The following is a 16,171-nucleotide window of genomic DNA, read 5'->3' as shown; positions in this document are numbered from 1 at the left end:
TTGGACAGATTTTATAAACTGTTTAAGTGATTGGCATCAGAAGGGCGGATTAAAAAGTTCTAGTTGCTTTTTGACGGCCTTCCTGTGGGGCAAGTTCGGTTTGCTGCCACAATACTTCAGTCCATCAGGGATTTTGGTCTTTTTTTAAAAACAAACAAAAAATCCACTTTTTGAATACATAAATCAATATTAGACACATAGATTTGGAGTTTGGTTTTTTCCTTATGGTTTTCCCAACAAATAACATTTTTTTAACTCTTACGTTGGGCAAGTCCTACTTTCAAGCATCAAGTAAACAGGAACCTTTTGTGTTGACTTATTTTGGATGTAGTTTAAAAAAAAATGCATTTCATTATATTCAACCTTTTTTTTCACAAAAAATAAATGCTTTTAGATGTTTGGGTGCAGTAGATTTTGTCTTGGATCCCTGTTTTCAAGGTGCAATTTCAAAAACACAGGCAAACTTCTTTTTTTTTTCCCCCACTTTTTTTTAATCAATAAAAACATGACACTGTCACAATAAATAACCATGCTTTTTATGCTGCTGATGCTTGCTTCCAATAAAAAAAACAAGTCTATTTAAAACGGAGAAACTGAAATGCAACAGCCCCCCTTCTTTTTAACGCTTCTTCATCGTGCAACATTGTACATGGTGAGAACAGCAGGAAGACGGGGTGGATGGAGGAGGCGGCCGCTCGTCTCGTTTCTGCCCCTTTCTGACAAAAATGTAGATCTAGCAGACACTGGTGCGCTTTACAAGTCCGTCTATTTACAGATAAAGCAGACTGTACCTTCTGCCTGCCTCTGAACTTGTCTCACCGACAGCAGCAGAGATTTTTGCACAATAACTCAAATACGCTGCTCCTCTGGAGGTCAATTGAAAAGAAACCTTTAAATAAGTGGCCTTGATAAAATGCAAACACTTTTCTGCCAAGCTTGTCGGTGTCGCTAAAAAGAACAAAGAGTTCTACATTTATAAAATAAAAGGAATTGTTTTTGTATAGTAAAGCACATTTGGGACATAACCTATATTTAGAGCGTCTAAAGCGTTCATACACTTTTAATATTTTCAGATTTCAAACACTTCTGAAATGGAAGGGAGACAATTGTTTTTAATCTTTCTGCAGACAAAAATCTTTCAAGCTATTGCATACTTTAAAGCACCTGCCTAGAGGCACACATCTGGAGGAGCTACAGCTCAGGTGGAAGAATTTATTCACAGGACAACTGTTAAGTTACTGTAGTTAAACCACACAGAGAAAAACAGCAGATATGCGAACACTGCGCCTCACCCGGACGAAAATGGTAAAATATGGGGCTGATTATTTAGACTAGAAGATGGATGAAGCTCAGTGCAGGACAGGCATGGGAAATACTTGACTGAAAAGGATAATAGACCTAAACACCCAGTCCAGATCTAAATTAAATTAAAATCTGTGAAAAAACTTCAAATTATGTTTAGACTCTACAAACAAGACTTCTGCAAAGAGTAATGGAGGGAGTAAATGCTACAGCGGGATTGCTCAAGTATTCGAGAGCTACTGCTGTGCAATTTTCCTGTCTCCTTCCTTTTCGCTGCTGTAGTTATAAATATTGGTTCTCCAAAGTACTGACTGTGACTAAACAGAAATGCAAAAGCCAAACTTATGATTAAAACAAGTTTTTCTTCCACTTCAGTCATGCTCTACTTGTTCGTTAAATAAAACACAATGAAGTTTGTTGCTTTACAGTAAATGACAAATTGGATATTAATACTTTTTTGTTGCAAGGCAGTGTACATATGGTCAACATTAGGGTTGAGTGGCTCAGAAATAAAATAACATCCCCTCAAAAATCAACTATACAATACATTTTTAATCTGGTTGCAACAGGCGACCACTGCAGCTTTACAAACCTAAATCAATCTCGACATGCCCAACGGTTGCTCGCCTGCTCTGGGAAAAACAAAAAACGGTTCAAAGAGCAGGAAGAACGAAGCTCAAATTGGCTTTACTTTGTGGTTTTTTGTGACTTTTTTTTTTTTTTTAAAGGAAATGTTCAAATGAACTAACTCCCACTAAACAATTTGGCCAACTGTAGTAAAAGGCAAAAGAACATGCAGGAATAAAAGACTAGAAAAATATTTGATTGTGGCATAGCAGAGGAGCTGGCGTGTTATGACTTGCACAGATCGGGATTTTGGAGGGTATAACCTCTTTAAAAAAAATAATAAAAAGAGACATTTTGTGGGACTTCTCATGGATCATAAATGCACGAAAAGTCCAACTGGAAAGTAGGCATAGTTCATATTTAGAATAACTAGTTTTACAATGTAAGAAAAAAAAAAGTATCCCCAATATAGATTTAAATTTACACACATTATTTACAGCTAACTCTTGTTTCTTGTGCATGTGTGCAAATGGTGGAGGATATGGATGTGCTGGGCTTTTCCTAGTTGAATGTACAAAATGCATCGACCAAACTCCTGCAGTGGATCGGAACATCAAACGGCTCAGGAAAAACCCGGCACACCGCCCAATGCTCAGCACTATCCAAGTCAAGTATTTTATATCCAGCTTACAGCATTGAGAGTCTGTAGGAGAGAATATGATGCAAAGTCCAACTCCCTACTAAATAAACATGTGGTAGGTAGAAAACAGCGTGTGTGGCTCCCCTCGTGTTTTACCCTGCAGAAATTTGACAGACAACTGTGTGAGCAAAATAAAAGTGCAAATGGTGAAAATGGGCAAAGTAAATGTTTCTTTTGGGGGAGAAATGGAAACAAAATGAGGGGCTGAATTTGTTGGGGCTTATAAACATATTTAAGAGGAAATAAAAGGGAAATCCTTGATGTGATGGACAGGCAACAAAGCGGTGAACATATTGGCAACTGTGATGCTACTGGCGTTTGTAGCAAACCTCTAATAAAAGAAGCTTCAGCCTGATGTGCTGAATGTGACAGGGTTTGTGTCTGCTTAGCAAAATGTGACGTTGGCATGGCGCCTGGAGGAGCTGAGGTGCTCTGATGATGGGAGTTTTTATTTCTATTATTTTTTATTTTTTGGATCCTCACACCTGGATGGGTCCTAGTTGCTGAGGAGAAGTTCTGTCGCCGTTTCCACGTCCCAGGATTTTGAAGACAAGGCCGCTATTACTGCATTCTGAAAACGAGAGATGGGACAAGCGTGAAGATGCAAGTCTGTGTGCTCCAAATTTAAACTACTGTAATAGTTTTATGCATGATGTTTTCAATTAACAAAAGTTTCTTGCTCCTTGTTTCAGCACTAGTTAATTCATTCTAGCTAACACATCAATCTTTTACAACCCAACAAAACAAGGTATGCCTGTTAACTGCATGTAAGTTACCGTAATGCATGTACGAAAAGATCAGGATTTTTCATGATTTCTGCTGCATTAAAGTTCATTTATTTTAAGGCTTATTACTAGACCTGGGCATATCAATCTAAATATCGTTACCATTAATGCCAAGGTGAGTATTGGTATTGAATTGATCCTAGTGTGATGTGATTGACTCTTTTGTTTATAATTTCTCTTCACTTTGTCCAATAAATCACTCAAATTTCCTCACTGAGTTCCTGCCAGCACACAAGCAGGAATTAAAAAGTCAAATATCAAGAACGTATATTTTTTATTTGAGAGCAGTATGTCATACCTTTGTAATATTTGCACTCAAAATATCTACTTTCTTTCAAATATAATTGCTTAATTCTCCCTTAAGCACAGCTTAATTACCATCTGTTCAGGCAGCTGAAAAGAAATCTTACTGGAATTCAAAAATATACATCTGTGTAAAGATATATAGCTTAAGCCTGAAATGAAAATGGCTGAACATTAGAAAAACTATTAAACAATTGTCTGTAGAAGAATGTAATGTATGTTATCTCTATATTGTTTTCTACAATAGGTAGTTAATGAAAAATTTTTTGCTTTCGTCTAAAATCGTGTCATGTGAGGATATGTTTATACGCAGTGCTCAGAACCAGAGAAGTGTCTCTAACCTTATCGAAGCCCATGGCACAGAGTTTGTCTATTTTTCGCGTGTAGTCCGGACTGGATACCGGAGCGCCGCCGTAGACGTGTGACCACAGCCTTGCTGTCTGTTTGAACATTTCTGGGTTCTGCTTGTACTGAGGATTCAAGACAGAAAAATTAGAAATCAATTTAAAAAAAGATCCAGCTTTTCAGTTTTGTAAGAAGTTGTCCTCAAAGTAAAAAAAAGTTAAACAAAAGAGCAACTTAATTTTTGCCAAAAGGAAAAGAAAATAGAAAGTAATTCTCACCTGGTTTGCAACTACTGCATCTTGTGGATCATCTGGTTCTGCCGCAGCAAGAAGAGCCTGTAGGGACAACAGCACGGTCCGCAGGGTCATAGCAGCTGCCCTGAGTGAGAGATTCAACATGTGAACGCGAGTTGATTTCTGAACGCCACAGATCACAGCGTTTAGCTCTACACACTCACCACTGGTCTTTTAAAATGTCCAGACATATTGCTCCGGTCACTGAGCTGATGTTAGGATGCCAGATCTTTGTGATGAAGCGCACCTGAAGAACGGCAGGTCAAGGAAGACGGATGAGTCATTATAAATGGTGACAGTGTACCTAGTTTCATTCCTATGGATTCTTTTTTAGAATAAGTTCTAAAATAGACAATATTATTTTTGATTCATATAGTTTTCTTTATAGCTGCATCTACAATATGAGAAATTATGTCTTCTTCAAATCTTCTTTATTAAGCAAAGAAACACGGAAATCTACAAACATCCGAGACTCGTCGTGTATCAACACAACCTGTCTCTCATGGCAACGGGTCGTGCAGGGGACATCTGTGTCCGTAGGAATTATTTTGTTCAGCCCCAGATCACAACAGAAGAGTAATGCAGAAGACACTTCACATTTTTAAAGAGTGAGAATTAAAAGCTTTTTAAAATTAAAATTGTTGATTTTACTTCCTATGCTTTCTTTCAATTTCAAAGTAATCAGAGCCACACCTCCAACAACTTCTTTTCAAAAGTAGATTTGGCCAGAACCAGTCACTAAACTAGGCTACAAAAGTAAGGACATATTTCATTCTTGCTGATGAGAACAGACAAAAAAAAGAAACAAAACCCTAAAATTTAGGAAACTGCGTGCCTTTCTATTAATAAGGCAGACCTGCAAGGCCCTTTTTATGTTTTCTTTTAACATCAACACCCAGCCGCCCCTAGTTCTTAATAGAGGGTGTTCAAAAGGCAAGGACCATAACAACACACTTAGAATAAATATTTATGACTGTTTTTCCAAATGATTCCACAAAACTAAAATCAGAAATTACTGCATTTAATTTCTCTCCAAAACTTAAATCTAATTAACTGTTAAAATGTAAACCATTTTTAACAGTTAAAAATGATTTACATTTACATCCTTCAGGATGGCTCTAGCCATCTTATTTTTGACCCAAAATAAGAAGAGTTGTCAATAATTGATTAAACTTTGTCATAAACAAAGATTGATAATAATACCAATGTATGCCAGTTACAGTTTCAACCATGATGGAAGAACTACAAGGTTCTTCCATCATGGCGTTCCTGTAGTTTTAGGTCGTTTAAATGAGATGACAGAGAAAGTGCCGGAGTGACCAGAAATCTCTCCTGCTGTGTGACAGAAAGGGTGGCAACACTGACCCCATCTGTACCTGAGCACTAGCTAACCCTAAAACAGGACAGCTACTCTCTTTAAACTCTTTTTTTAAGTTTTATTTCATCATCAAACAGCACCAACCACCCATACGAAGGTAACACGATTTTAAAACTACAGCTGACAAGTTGCAAACAGCATTAATGTTAAACCAAGCAGGCAGTCTGACTAATTAACTGGTTAGATTTTAAAGAGCAGAGCAACTGAGAGGAATAATATTCTGCTCTAGATGATTTTACAGATTTTGTTTTGAAATGCTGAGTTTATATTATAATACAGCAGTACTTATTCAAGGTACTCATACTATTAGAATCTCATGACAGTCCATACCTTGCTAGAGTAGCTATGAAAGGTATTTAAAAGCTTGCTGGTGATACTCAGCAACTCTAGCATGTAAGAATCAAAAACCTGTTGAACAGGATAGCCACCATGAAGCAAGAAAAACAATCTCTTGGATCTTAAATCCCTAAAAGACCAATTGTTCAGCTTTTCCCTTATGATAGTTAAAAATCAACTCAACAGGCAGTAAAGGCCTTACAATTTGTTCAAATCAGAACATTCTGCTACTCACCTTTGGGGGGTTAAATGGGTAGGTTTCTGGGATTTTTATTTCAAGCTGATATCTGCCACCTTAAAAGAGAAAACAAACAAAAGAAACAACATTTTTAATCAGGATATATTGAGCCAAGTGTGTTTTCTTTACAGAAAAAAAATCTGTGTTTCAGGTGTGTACCTTCATAAGGTGTATCTGGTGGTCCTGCTATTTCACCTCTCAGTTCTGTGAAGTTCTCGTCTACCAGATCAACTTTGATCTGGTTTTTACTTGTCTAGATATTGGGAGAGATAACAAAAAGATAATGTTTTACGGGGAAAAAACCCAGATATTTTGACACAAACACTACGTCCAAAAAGTGAGGCCTCTGACAGACCTGACTCAGGTGATTTTTAGGGAAATTTAAAGTACTTCTAAAGGGTGTCTTGGTTAAACCTATTGTTTGCTAGTGGAACAAAGCAACTTAAAGTTAAACAATAGGAAACAAAAACTTTGCTGGAAGGGAAATACACAACATTCACCCCATAAACCTCCCACAATGACCACAACCAGCTGATTACAAAGCTGGTAAGGGGCTGAAAGCATAACATGAGATGCTAATGCTAACTGTGGAAGGGGCATCAAAACATCGCTGCCTTTAAGTAGCTCAAAGCAGCTAAACTGAGATGACACCGGTTTATCTGTTGAGTCGTGGTAATCCACTGGACACAGGTTACAGTTGGTGTAAAACAGCTTTAATTAATTTTGAGCAATGTTTACGGGCACAGCTGATAACAGCAGGCCCGTCGTTCTGTGAATCCCCGGTGTTTCCTGAACACACCCACCTGACCCGCTCCTGGCATTTTGAAGCTAACGCTAGCTTAAGTTCTGATGTTCGGGCCTGACCTGATGCAACACAGAACCAACACCTCGTCGGGTGACTCCCGTCCTCCACAGGCACCGTACAGTCACTTCGCATATCAACGGAGTCGAAATAAAAAGCAAAGAAGGAGCTGTGAGGAAGTGAAAGCAGTCGGCGATGTAAACAAACCTCCTCGCTTTTGAGAACTTCTTTGAACTCTCTCTTGATCCTTTGGACCGCGATGTTAGCCATGGCCGTCTGTCTGCGGAGCCGCCTCGGAGCTGCAGCCGGGGCTTCTCCCGGTGTTGTCTGTGTGGGGGGTCGCCTTGCCTTCTGCTAGTCGCGCTTGAGGAACTCCTTCACTTGTACCATTTAGCACTTCATTTCAGCTCAGACGGAGAGGGAGCTCACCGTTGCCGTCGCCTGCCAAACGCAGAGTCAGCGTGAGTCAGTCATTGAGTCCAGAAAATGCTCACACAGAGCAGCTGCAGCGTGGAGCACAAGCTAGAACTTTCATTAACGAGCCTCAGCGACACACAGACAGCACGGGTCTCCTTTCAAACTGGCAATCAGCGAAGGCAGCCCTTTATATCCGACTGATTTTCCTTTATGTGTCTATACTTTTATTGTTCTTCTTTCTTAACTAACGTTCAAAGTTATTATTTTTGATAATACACCTATTAATTTTAAGATAATAAGAAGGCCTAACTGCTTACATTAAAAAAATTACGTATTTTCCAGTTGTTCTGAACATGCCACATATATCAAACATAACCTAAAAGAAATTTAAATTTATAATTTAACGCTTTGAAATTGGGGCTCTGTCTCTTTAAGAAGCTCCTGCTCTTTCTGACATTGCCTTCAGTACATCGTCACACTGTTTCTCAATTACACATTTAACAACTGTTCTTACAGGGTTTCACTGAGAAGTAGTTTGCACGATAAGCTCAGAAAGTGCACAGTTTCACCATGTGTTTGCTAATTGCTGTTGGCGAGTCTGGAGGACCTCTGTGAGGCAGAATCTGCAGCTCCAAGGAGGAGCTGTGTGGAAAAGGGAGGCTCTCTGTAAGACCAACCTCAAATAGTTGCCACAGGTGATTAAAAGATTTCTCAAAAATGCACGAAAGAATCAAAGCAACACTCCAGGTATATCTTTGATGAGGGAACAACATTATAACATGACAAAAAGCTAAAGAATATATATCAATTTTCTATAATACCAAACCTTGAAAAGTGCTTACCTGGTACTTGTATTTGCAGATTCAGCCAAAAAAGAAAAAAGAGGCCACCAAAGAAGCCATTACTCCAAAAGCAACATGAAACACCAGACTGAAAATGCACAAAGACCTTAACTTTTGGTGACTTGTTCTATTCTCAAATTAAATAAAAACTCAATGAAGTTAAAGAGAAAATGGGAATGTTAGGAAGTCTGAGAACATCAACACTGTGAAATTCAGTGGTGGCAGCATCATGTTCTACTATTTTGCAACAAGAGAGAACAGTCTGTAAAGTTTGGGGACAAATTGCTCTTTAATTTGGACCTTGACTAAACTGCCACATGTATCAAGGCTGTGGAGTGTCAAAACTTGACTGATTGCAGGGTTTACATCTCTGCTGCTATTTGCAGTTTTTCTCTTTTTAAATAACATTCCTGCACATTTACTATTGTTTGCTGTTTTATTTTTTCTTGTAAATCGTTAGTTATTTTTTAAATGCAGAATATACATGCATATTTTTAAAAATTGCTCAATTGCACATGTATTTGGGGCAAAGAATGCTATTTTTAATACAGGCACAGTACTTTATATTTTAAATTTGCCTTTAGTGCACTGTATGGCATTCTTAATTATGTTTTTATATTGTAATTTTTGCGCAAAATCTCCATGCTTCGATTGCCTGACACTTTGCTGCTGCTACATCTGAATTTTCCCTCTGCCGGATAATATTAGATATTTCTATTTTATTCTGTCCATTGCAAGTCATTTACACTCAGTTGCACAGAAAATTTGTGGAGAAAATTTAACAGTCGAACACAGAAAATTTTAACAGTCGTCTCTTATATTCCCAAAAGAGTACTTTGCTCACAGACAGTAGAGGCTTAAAAGGAGAGGTTCTTTCCTACTGTTTCCTCCTGCTTGCTCTGGATGACAGACTATCAGTATTTTCGACTGGAATTTTCCAAACTGAAGACAACTAATGTCCTTAACAGGCATTAGAAAACCTGTGAATAATATTCAAGCCAGCCATTCAAAGCAATATTCACAGACATCTCCTCATAGGACATGCTTTAAAACAACTGTCTTCAGTCAGAGGCTTCTTCGGATAGATAGTAATACAGACAGCAACAGGAGATTCACCAGCATCTACAACAACTCTTCTATGAACCTTGAATTAAAATTAACATTTCATTTCCCTTTGGGATTATTACGTTATTTTAAATTTGATATTGTTAAGAAAACACATAGATAGATAGATAGATAGATAGATAGATAGATAGATAGATAGATAGATAGATAGATAGATAGATAGATAGATAGATAGATAGATAGATAGATAGATAGATAGATAGATAGATAGATAGAAACAGCTGGACTGCTTGTTTACGGTCTGGATAAAGGCTGGATAATTTCGACTGACTTAGAGACCTGCCCGTCTAATTTGGACCAATGACTGAGGCGCGTTTCACCACGTGCATGTATGGTCGGAAGGTTCTGAGCGTTAAAGTAAACACGGAGAGATGGCTGACATGTCGGCTGCGGTTCGACGGTGAATATCGGCATCAGCGGCGCTGCAGCAGAGCAGCACAGGCCCGATAAACGTACTCAGTCGTTGCTGAGTACATCCAAGCTCAGGTAAGACGTTTGTCCTTCCTTGGGTTTTGTTCACTTGCGTCTAATCGAGAGTATTCAATAGTAAAAAGGAAGGAAAATTGAACGAGACGGGGTGTTTTCTCCTCCTCATCTGGCTAGACTCGGAAGAAGCTAGTTTGCTAAATGTTTTCCCGAGAGCACAGACGGCGGAAACAGGAACGGAAAGGTTTTGAGTAGAAAGTGGAAGCTGTGGTTTGGAAAAGCTCTGGCTTTAGTTGTTTCTAAGATGAAGTGACTAGTTGGTCTGCTTCTAAGTTGCTCTAAGCGAGCAGTTAGCCACCTGCGGAACTGCGCTGTTTAAATGGTAGGAGCTAAAACTTTAAAGGAAATCCAGGTTTCAGAGCAACTATCTTATTTCAAGACGGGTTGTGAATTTTCAGACAGCTTGGCCAAATCTCCATACAGTTTTAACAGCTGTGTCCAAAGATTACATTGGAAAAGCAAGCGCAGGTTTATTTAACTTCCTTGCTAGTCAGTTCTTTTAAATCCCGCTGAAGGTCTTTGTCTCTACATGCATATGTTCGAGACATCAGCTGTAGCACAGAGCTTTAAAAAAGTTTTCATACCTCTTAAACTTGCGTCTGAAAAGTGCGGCCTGCTTTTCACCACTAGGTTGGAACATGGCGGTGGCAGCATTATGCTGTGGGGATATTTTTCTTTAGCAGGATCAGGGAAGCAGGTCAGAGTTGATGAGAAGATGAATGAATTTAAATGCAAATAATCCCGAAAGAGAACAAGTTAAAGGCTGTGAAAGACTTCAGACTAGCGATGGGCTTCACCTCCTATCAGTACAACGACTCTAAATATGCAGCCAGATCAAAAGCATGTTCAGAATGACGGAGTCAAAGTGTAGACCTGACAGCTTTTGAGAGACTGTGGTAAGACTTGCAAAGTAATTTTCATAGACGGTCTCCATAAAAACTGACTGAGATTGAAATTTCAGATTGTAAATGTGCGGAGCTGACAGAGCCATTTCCCAAAAGATTTCAGGCTATAATGGCATCATGGGGGGGGATTCTGAAAAGTATGGACTCTGCATGAAAGAACGCAAATTCACACCACACTGTTCAGATTCCTTGTTTGTTTGTTGTTGTTGTTGTTTTTTTAAGACACTGTGGATCATTTTCCTTCCACTGTTCTTTTAGTTGGTTTTTCACATAAAATCTCAATAAGAAAAGTTTCAGTTTATGTTTATAATGACATACAATGTGAAAGATTTAAGCATGGATGCTTTAGTAAGGTATTATGCAACTGAAACTAAATGACTTGGTTGGTAATTTCAGCGCTGGATTATAAAAACACTTCCATCTGGTGTTACTCTTAGAACATCTTCTAAAATTTCACAAACAATTGTCCAAAAACAAGGGAAAAACCATATAGAGCGTGTTATAATGCATCCTCTGAACACGTTGGCTTGTTTTACTTTGCAGCATCTGACCTCTGGCCTCTTGGGACGCATTGTGTCCCCTGGGTTTTAATACTGCGTTACTTGATGATGATCTGGACCTCAGTTCAGGATTAATTGTTTTAAATCATAATCACTGATCCATTGATTGTAGCTGTTCTACTAATTTCTGTAGAATAAATGTGACTTTACTTTTATACTTATGTAAAGTGTGTCAGATCCTAGAAACCTCTTATTTCTGTCCTTTTATCTAAGCTACTTTTCAATATGAAAAGGATTAGAGAACGTGGCAATCAATTTTATAAATATGCTGATGTGGGAAAGAGAAAATTTTACATCCCTTAAATGCCACTAGCATTTAAGATAAAAGATAATAGGCAGCAGAAAAGTGCAGATAAAATCTCCCATCTGGCTTGAGTATAAAATAAAATGATAACACACCACTGCTGACTCTCCTTAGCAGAAGAGTCTCCACCCCCTTCTGTATGTGTGTGTGTGTGCCAAGCAACAAAACAGCACTGACAAGAGGCAGCATTGGATTTCTACCACTTGTTCTTGTTTGCCCTACTTACTTGAAGTGCCTCTGCTTCAAGGTGGATTCTTGCTGGTGAGAAATGGCTGAAGGAGGCTTCGACCCGTGTGAGTGCATCTGCACTCAGGAGTATGCTATGAGGCGCCTCATCAACCTGGTAAGCAGGACAACTGACAGGATTTCTCTCTGAGTTATACATTGTGGCAGGTTGATATATGGCAGGGCTGAGGCAGATTGACAGTGAAACCTGTTGTTGGTACGTATTATCCGGTGAAAATGTCATAAAGTGTGTGAGTTTCTACAGCTGGTTCGTAAATGAAAGTAATCACAGAGGGAGTGATCAGCATACAATGCGTCACTGAGTGACCGGGATGACACATCCTGGTTCCTGTTGTGTGTTTGTCTTTTGCTCTTCAGTGATGTCTTAAAGTCAAATTGATTTCATGTTTGTCAATTTAGTACATTAGTGAAGAATGCATTGTCAAAGATGAGATTGGCATTTGTAATAAAAGTTACGCCTCTAGTCATGGTTTCAGTTTCCATGTGACCTTCTTTTTGTGCTCAGCTGTAACTTGCATGGCAGGTTGCAGTTGGCTGAGAACTGAAAGCCACTCTCAGCTTTCTGATTTGCTTACCACAATAAGGGGTGTTGCCTTAATGACAAACATATCGCAACTAGCGTTTGCTAGTCAGGCCTCAGAGGAATCATGAGTCGCTACTTTGTGTAACAGAAACTATTGTAACGTTGTGTGGCATAAAGTTATATTTAGAGTTTATAAAATGTTTCCTCTTTATTTTCAGCTCAGGCAATCTCAGTCGTACTGTACTGACATCGAGTGTCCTCAGGAGCGTACGTATCCCCTCCACCTACAGCGCTCCATGTCAGACTGGAAAGACCTACAGTGAAGACATGGCTGTTGACGCTTGCTGTTCTGTTTCTGCACAGTGCCCGGACCCAGTGGGTCAGTGGGTGGAGGAGGTGACCTGACCCTGCCCATGGTCTTGATGGGGTGGGTGGTGGTGGCTCTGGTCTTGTTTTTGCTGCGCCCATCCAGCCTCAGAGGAGCCCGTGCTTCTGGCAAACCCTCTGGACCTCACAATGTTAGTATTGATCAGGTTCAACTTTTTGAGTTTTCACATTTCCACAGTATGGAAAGCACAAGTGTCTTTTTCACATTTTGTCATTTTACAACTTTACAAGTACAATGTGTTTTATTATGATTGTATGCAATAGACCAACATAAATTACTGCATAAAGTGGAAGGAAAATGATACATGGTCTTCAAGTTATTGATTTCCATTCATGAACTCTGAATCAATACTTTATATAAAAGTATTATAGCTTTGAGTCTTCATTTTCAAAATAGTTCAAGTTCAGTCAGATTGAATGGAGGGTATCTGTGAGCACATACTCAACTGAGTTTGGTTTTGAACTTTGACTGGACCGCACTAACACTGTCATATGGCTAATCAATGGGGATGTGGCGCCTCCTGCTGGCTGCTATATATATGGAGAGGTTTTTTTTACATCCTTTATGCAGAACTGCACTACAATTTATTTATTCTAGCTTTCGGTTTCTATTGTTGATGGCAGCCTGATTACTGAACCTATTAATTAGCAAATCCCACTGGTTTTCAAACTTGGAACTGATAATCTTACATTGGTTATTATTGCAAAAAATAAAAATCTTAAACTTCTTCTGAGCATCACTAAAAGCAGTCCAAGTACCACCAGCTGCACTTGTTTCTGTAGTTTGAAAAATGCCTCTCCGTCATCATAAGTAAAGCACTAACAAGGATCAGAGAAAATTGATTTGTCAAGTTTATTTGATTTAAAGGAAATTAGTTTTTTGGCATTTTTGCAGTTTTGTTCCAGATCAGAGGAGCATAAAAACTGAATTCTGTTTCTCTGAAATGTGTCCATTTGCTTGTTCTATAAATTAATTTCCTTTAGGATTTCATGAACTTCAGCATTTGGTTGCACATGCTCATTGCTGTGTTTCTTTATATCGTTAATATACATATTTGATTACACATGTTGATGTTCCACAGTCTAATATACAGTATTTAACAAACATGTGAGGCATATTTAGTTTTTCTCATAAGTCACAAATACCTGAAAATTCATAGGAAAGCTGCACTGATGGGGGACAATCTGGAACCCTATAGACACAATGGGCTACAGGTTTTCTTCTTCTATGCATAAAAAAGTCTGGAAATATGAAGTTGGATTAGGACCAACCCAGGATGACTGTCCTCTGTGGCGATCATCTCCATGGAAGCAGCCAGACCTTTAAATGTATGGAATTGATTAAAGCATAATAGTAAACTTTTGAAACGATTAAATGTTTCAGCTAGGGTCAAAATTGAAATAAAAGCTTCTAGTTTGGTTTCATATATTTGTTTATCTGACTCCAGAGAAGTCAGTGACTCACCAGGCATGAAATTCACTGAGTTTTGAGAACCATGACTAAACCTTTCCATTCTAGTTCTGGACTTTTGTCTGGGGTTTTTGTTGTGCAAAACAAAGTTGAAGGGATATAAATTTTAATTTCAAATGGTTCCGCATGTGCTCCCTTATCTTCTTCAGAAAGTTAATTGGTAACTGTCTTGGTTTGCAGAGTGAAAGAAGGGAGCCCCCAGCACCACCAGTGGACTAACACTGAGTCAGACCACCAGGAAATCATCCATCTGCTCAGACTGAGCATGCTCAGTTGGCTACTACTGTGAGCAGGACAACATCATCTTCCTGTCGGCCTTAAATCACATATCTTTTTCTTTTCATTACCTGGTTACAGTTTTGTTCTTTGACCAATGTTACTAAAACCGGCCTGACACGGAATCAGTAAATTGTTGATGTGATCATGTTCTATAGAGGCTAAAGATAATTTTTGCACACATATATTAGAAAAATATAAACGGTATAATTGGTTATTCTAATCTTTCTTTGGCTTTTCTCTTTTTTTATATAGATATATATTTTGTTATGATTGAAATCTACATTCACCATTGCATTATGATTCAAGTTCATAATCAGCAGTCTATCACTAACTGTAAGTAATCCAGAAAACTGACCCTTTAAGGATATTCCAGCTTAAGTACCACTTATGTTCTTTTAAAACTCAGGATCCTAATTATCAGCATATTGCTTTTTCACAAAGTCTTAAATTAGGATGTGTGTTTGAGGTTGAAGTTGGTCCCTGGTCTCAGCCATGGTGTTAACACACCATTAGAGCTGGGACATTTACTCTGAATGAAGGAATGTGCAGCCTGATTAGGGTGGAGATGCTGGAGATCCCTCATTATGTGGTTTTCATTACTGTTTCCAGTCTTGCTCAGACAGGAGTAGTGGGGATTTTCTTGATCGCTCCAAGACATTCAGTAGGGTTTAAAATTCTTGCTTTACGCTGTGCTAGTAAAGATATATCAGGAGTTTGTCTTTTATACAATGAAAGACTTCCCTGAAATAAATTGAATAGCTCAAATCTTAAATCAGGATTTTCTTTTTGGAGTGTTTTCTAAGTTGTGAATTAATCTTGTTTTTGTTTACAGCAAACCACTTTAGATCAGGTTCTTAAACTGTACCAACAAATCAGTCAGGGTATACTTCTTTTTCAGAAGTGTAATAATCCAAAGGCTGACTAAATATGTATGATTAAGTGGTGCCAATGGAAATTTATAGTTCTGAAATTAATTTTAAGCACTTTTTACAAACTATTTTCCAATACAAAGCTATTTGATTAAATGGATGCAGTGAATGCTCTGCATGCTTCTTTTTTTTTTTTTGGTTGGCATTTGAGTTATTGGGAACAACATGTAGTGAAGAAGTAGTCTATTTTTCTTAAATATTTTTTTCCCTGTTTTACATAACGACACATTCAAACACAAACAGCTCACAGCCACTACATAAACCTGCTGCTGCTTTCTTAAGCTTTATCAGAGTTCGTGAACATCTTTCTTATCTGGGCATTGGGATTCTGAGACTCTTGCATTAGCTGTAGTAGGATTGAAGGGTGTTCAGCTGGAATGCCTTTGGACACGTGGCTCCCTTATTTCAATACCAGCAAAATTCTTTCTTTGTTCTGTAGCTTTCCAGAGTAGCTGTCAGGATGGCCAGGAAGAGCTTTAACATTAGGTTGTGATATACAGGAAAGGATAGAAGATGGGTTGCGTCTCTGACTATTGTTTATCATATGACACCTCAAATGATAATGTTTAATAATAAATAGACTATAAGGGCTTGAACTATGCACTTTTCTTACAATAAACAATCAATACTTAAATCTGAACTACTTGT

At 38.4% G+C, this 16,171-nt stretch overlaps 2 protein-coding genes across 2 annotated transcripts; one reads left to right on the top strand and one right to left on the bottom strand.

Annotated features, from left to right (window-relative positions):
- Positions 1–854: 854 nt before the first annotated feature.
- Positions 855–7,633, bottom strand: ube2kb (ubiquitin-conjugating enzyme E2Kb (UBC1 homolog, yeast)). Its single transcript, XM_028017190.1, has 7 exons — positions 7,257–7,633; positions 6,407–6,500; positions 6,245–6,303; positions 4,460–4,542; positions 4,281–4,380; positions 3,999–4,127; positions 855–3,140 (listed from the first exon to the last, which is right to left on the bottom strand). The coding sequence occupies exons 1-7, from the start codon at positions 7,317–7,319 to the stop codon at positions 3,066–3,068; spliced, it is 603 nt and encodes a 200-aa protein (XP_027872991.1). The 5' UTR covers positions 7,320–7,633; the 3' UTR covers positions 855–3,065.
- A 2,131-nt stretch (positions 7,634–9,764) lies between these two features.
- Positions 9,765–16,163, top strand: smim14 (small integral membrane protein 14). The gene is made up of 5 exons (XM_028017165.1): positions 9,765–9,919; positions 11,936–12,031; positions 12,676–12,724; positions 12,821–12,975; positions 14,496–16,163. Exons 2-5 carry the CDS (start codon positions 11,957–11,959, stop codon positions 14,532–14,534), a joined length of 318 nt encoding a protein of 105 aa, XP_027872966.1. The 5' UTR covers positions 9,765–9,919; positions 11,936–11,956; the 3' UTR covers positions 14,535–16,163.
- Positions 16,164–16,171: the final 8 nt, after the last annotated feature.

This window comes from Xiphophorus couchianus, chromosome 5 (assembly GCF_001444195.1).
Source record: "Xiphophorus couchianus chromosome 5, X_couchianus-1.0, whole genome shotgun sequence".
NCBI lineage: Eukaryota > Metazoa > Chordata > Actinopteri > Cyprinodontiformes > Poeciliidae > Xiphophorus > Xiphophorus couchianus.
This window is presented reverse-complemented; position numbering and strand designations above follow the sequence as displayed.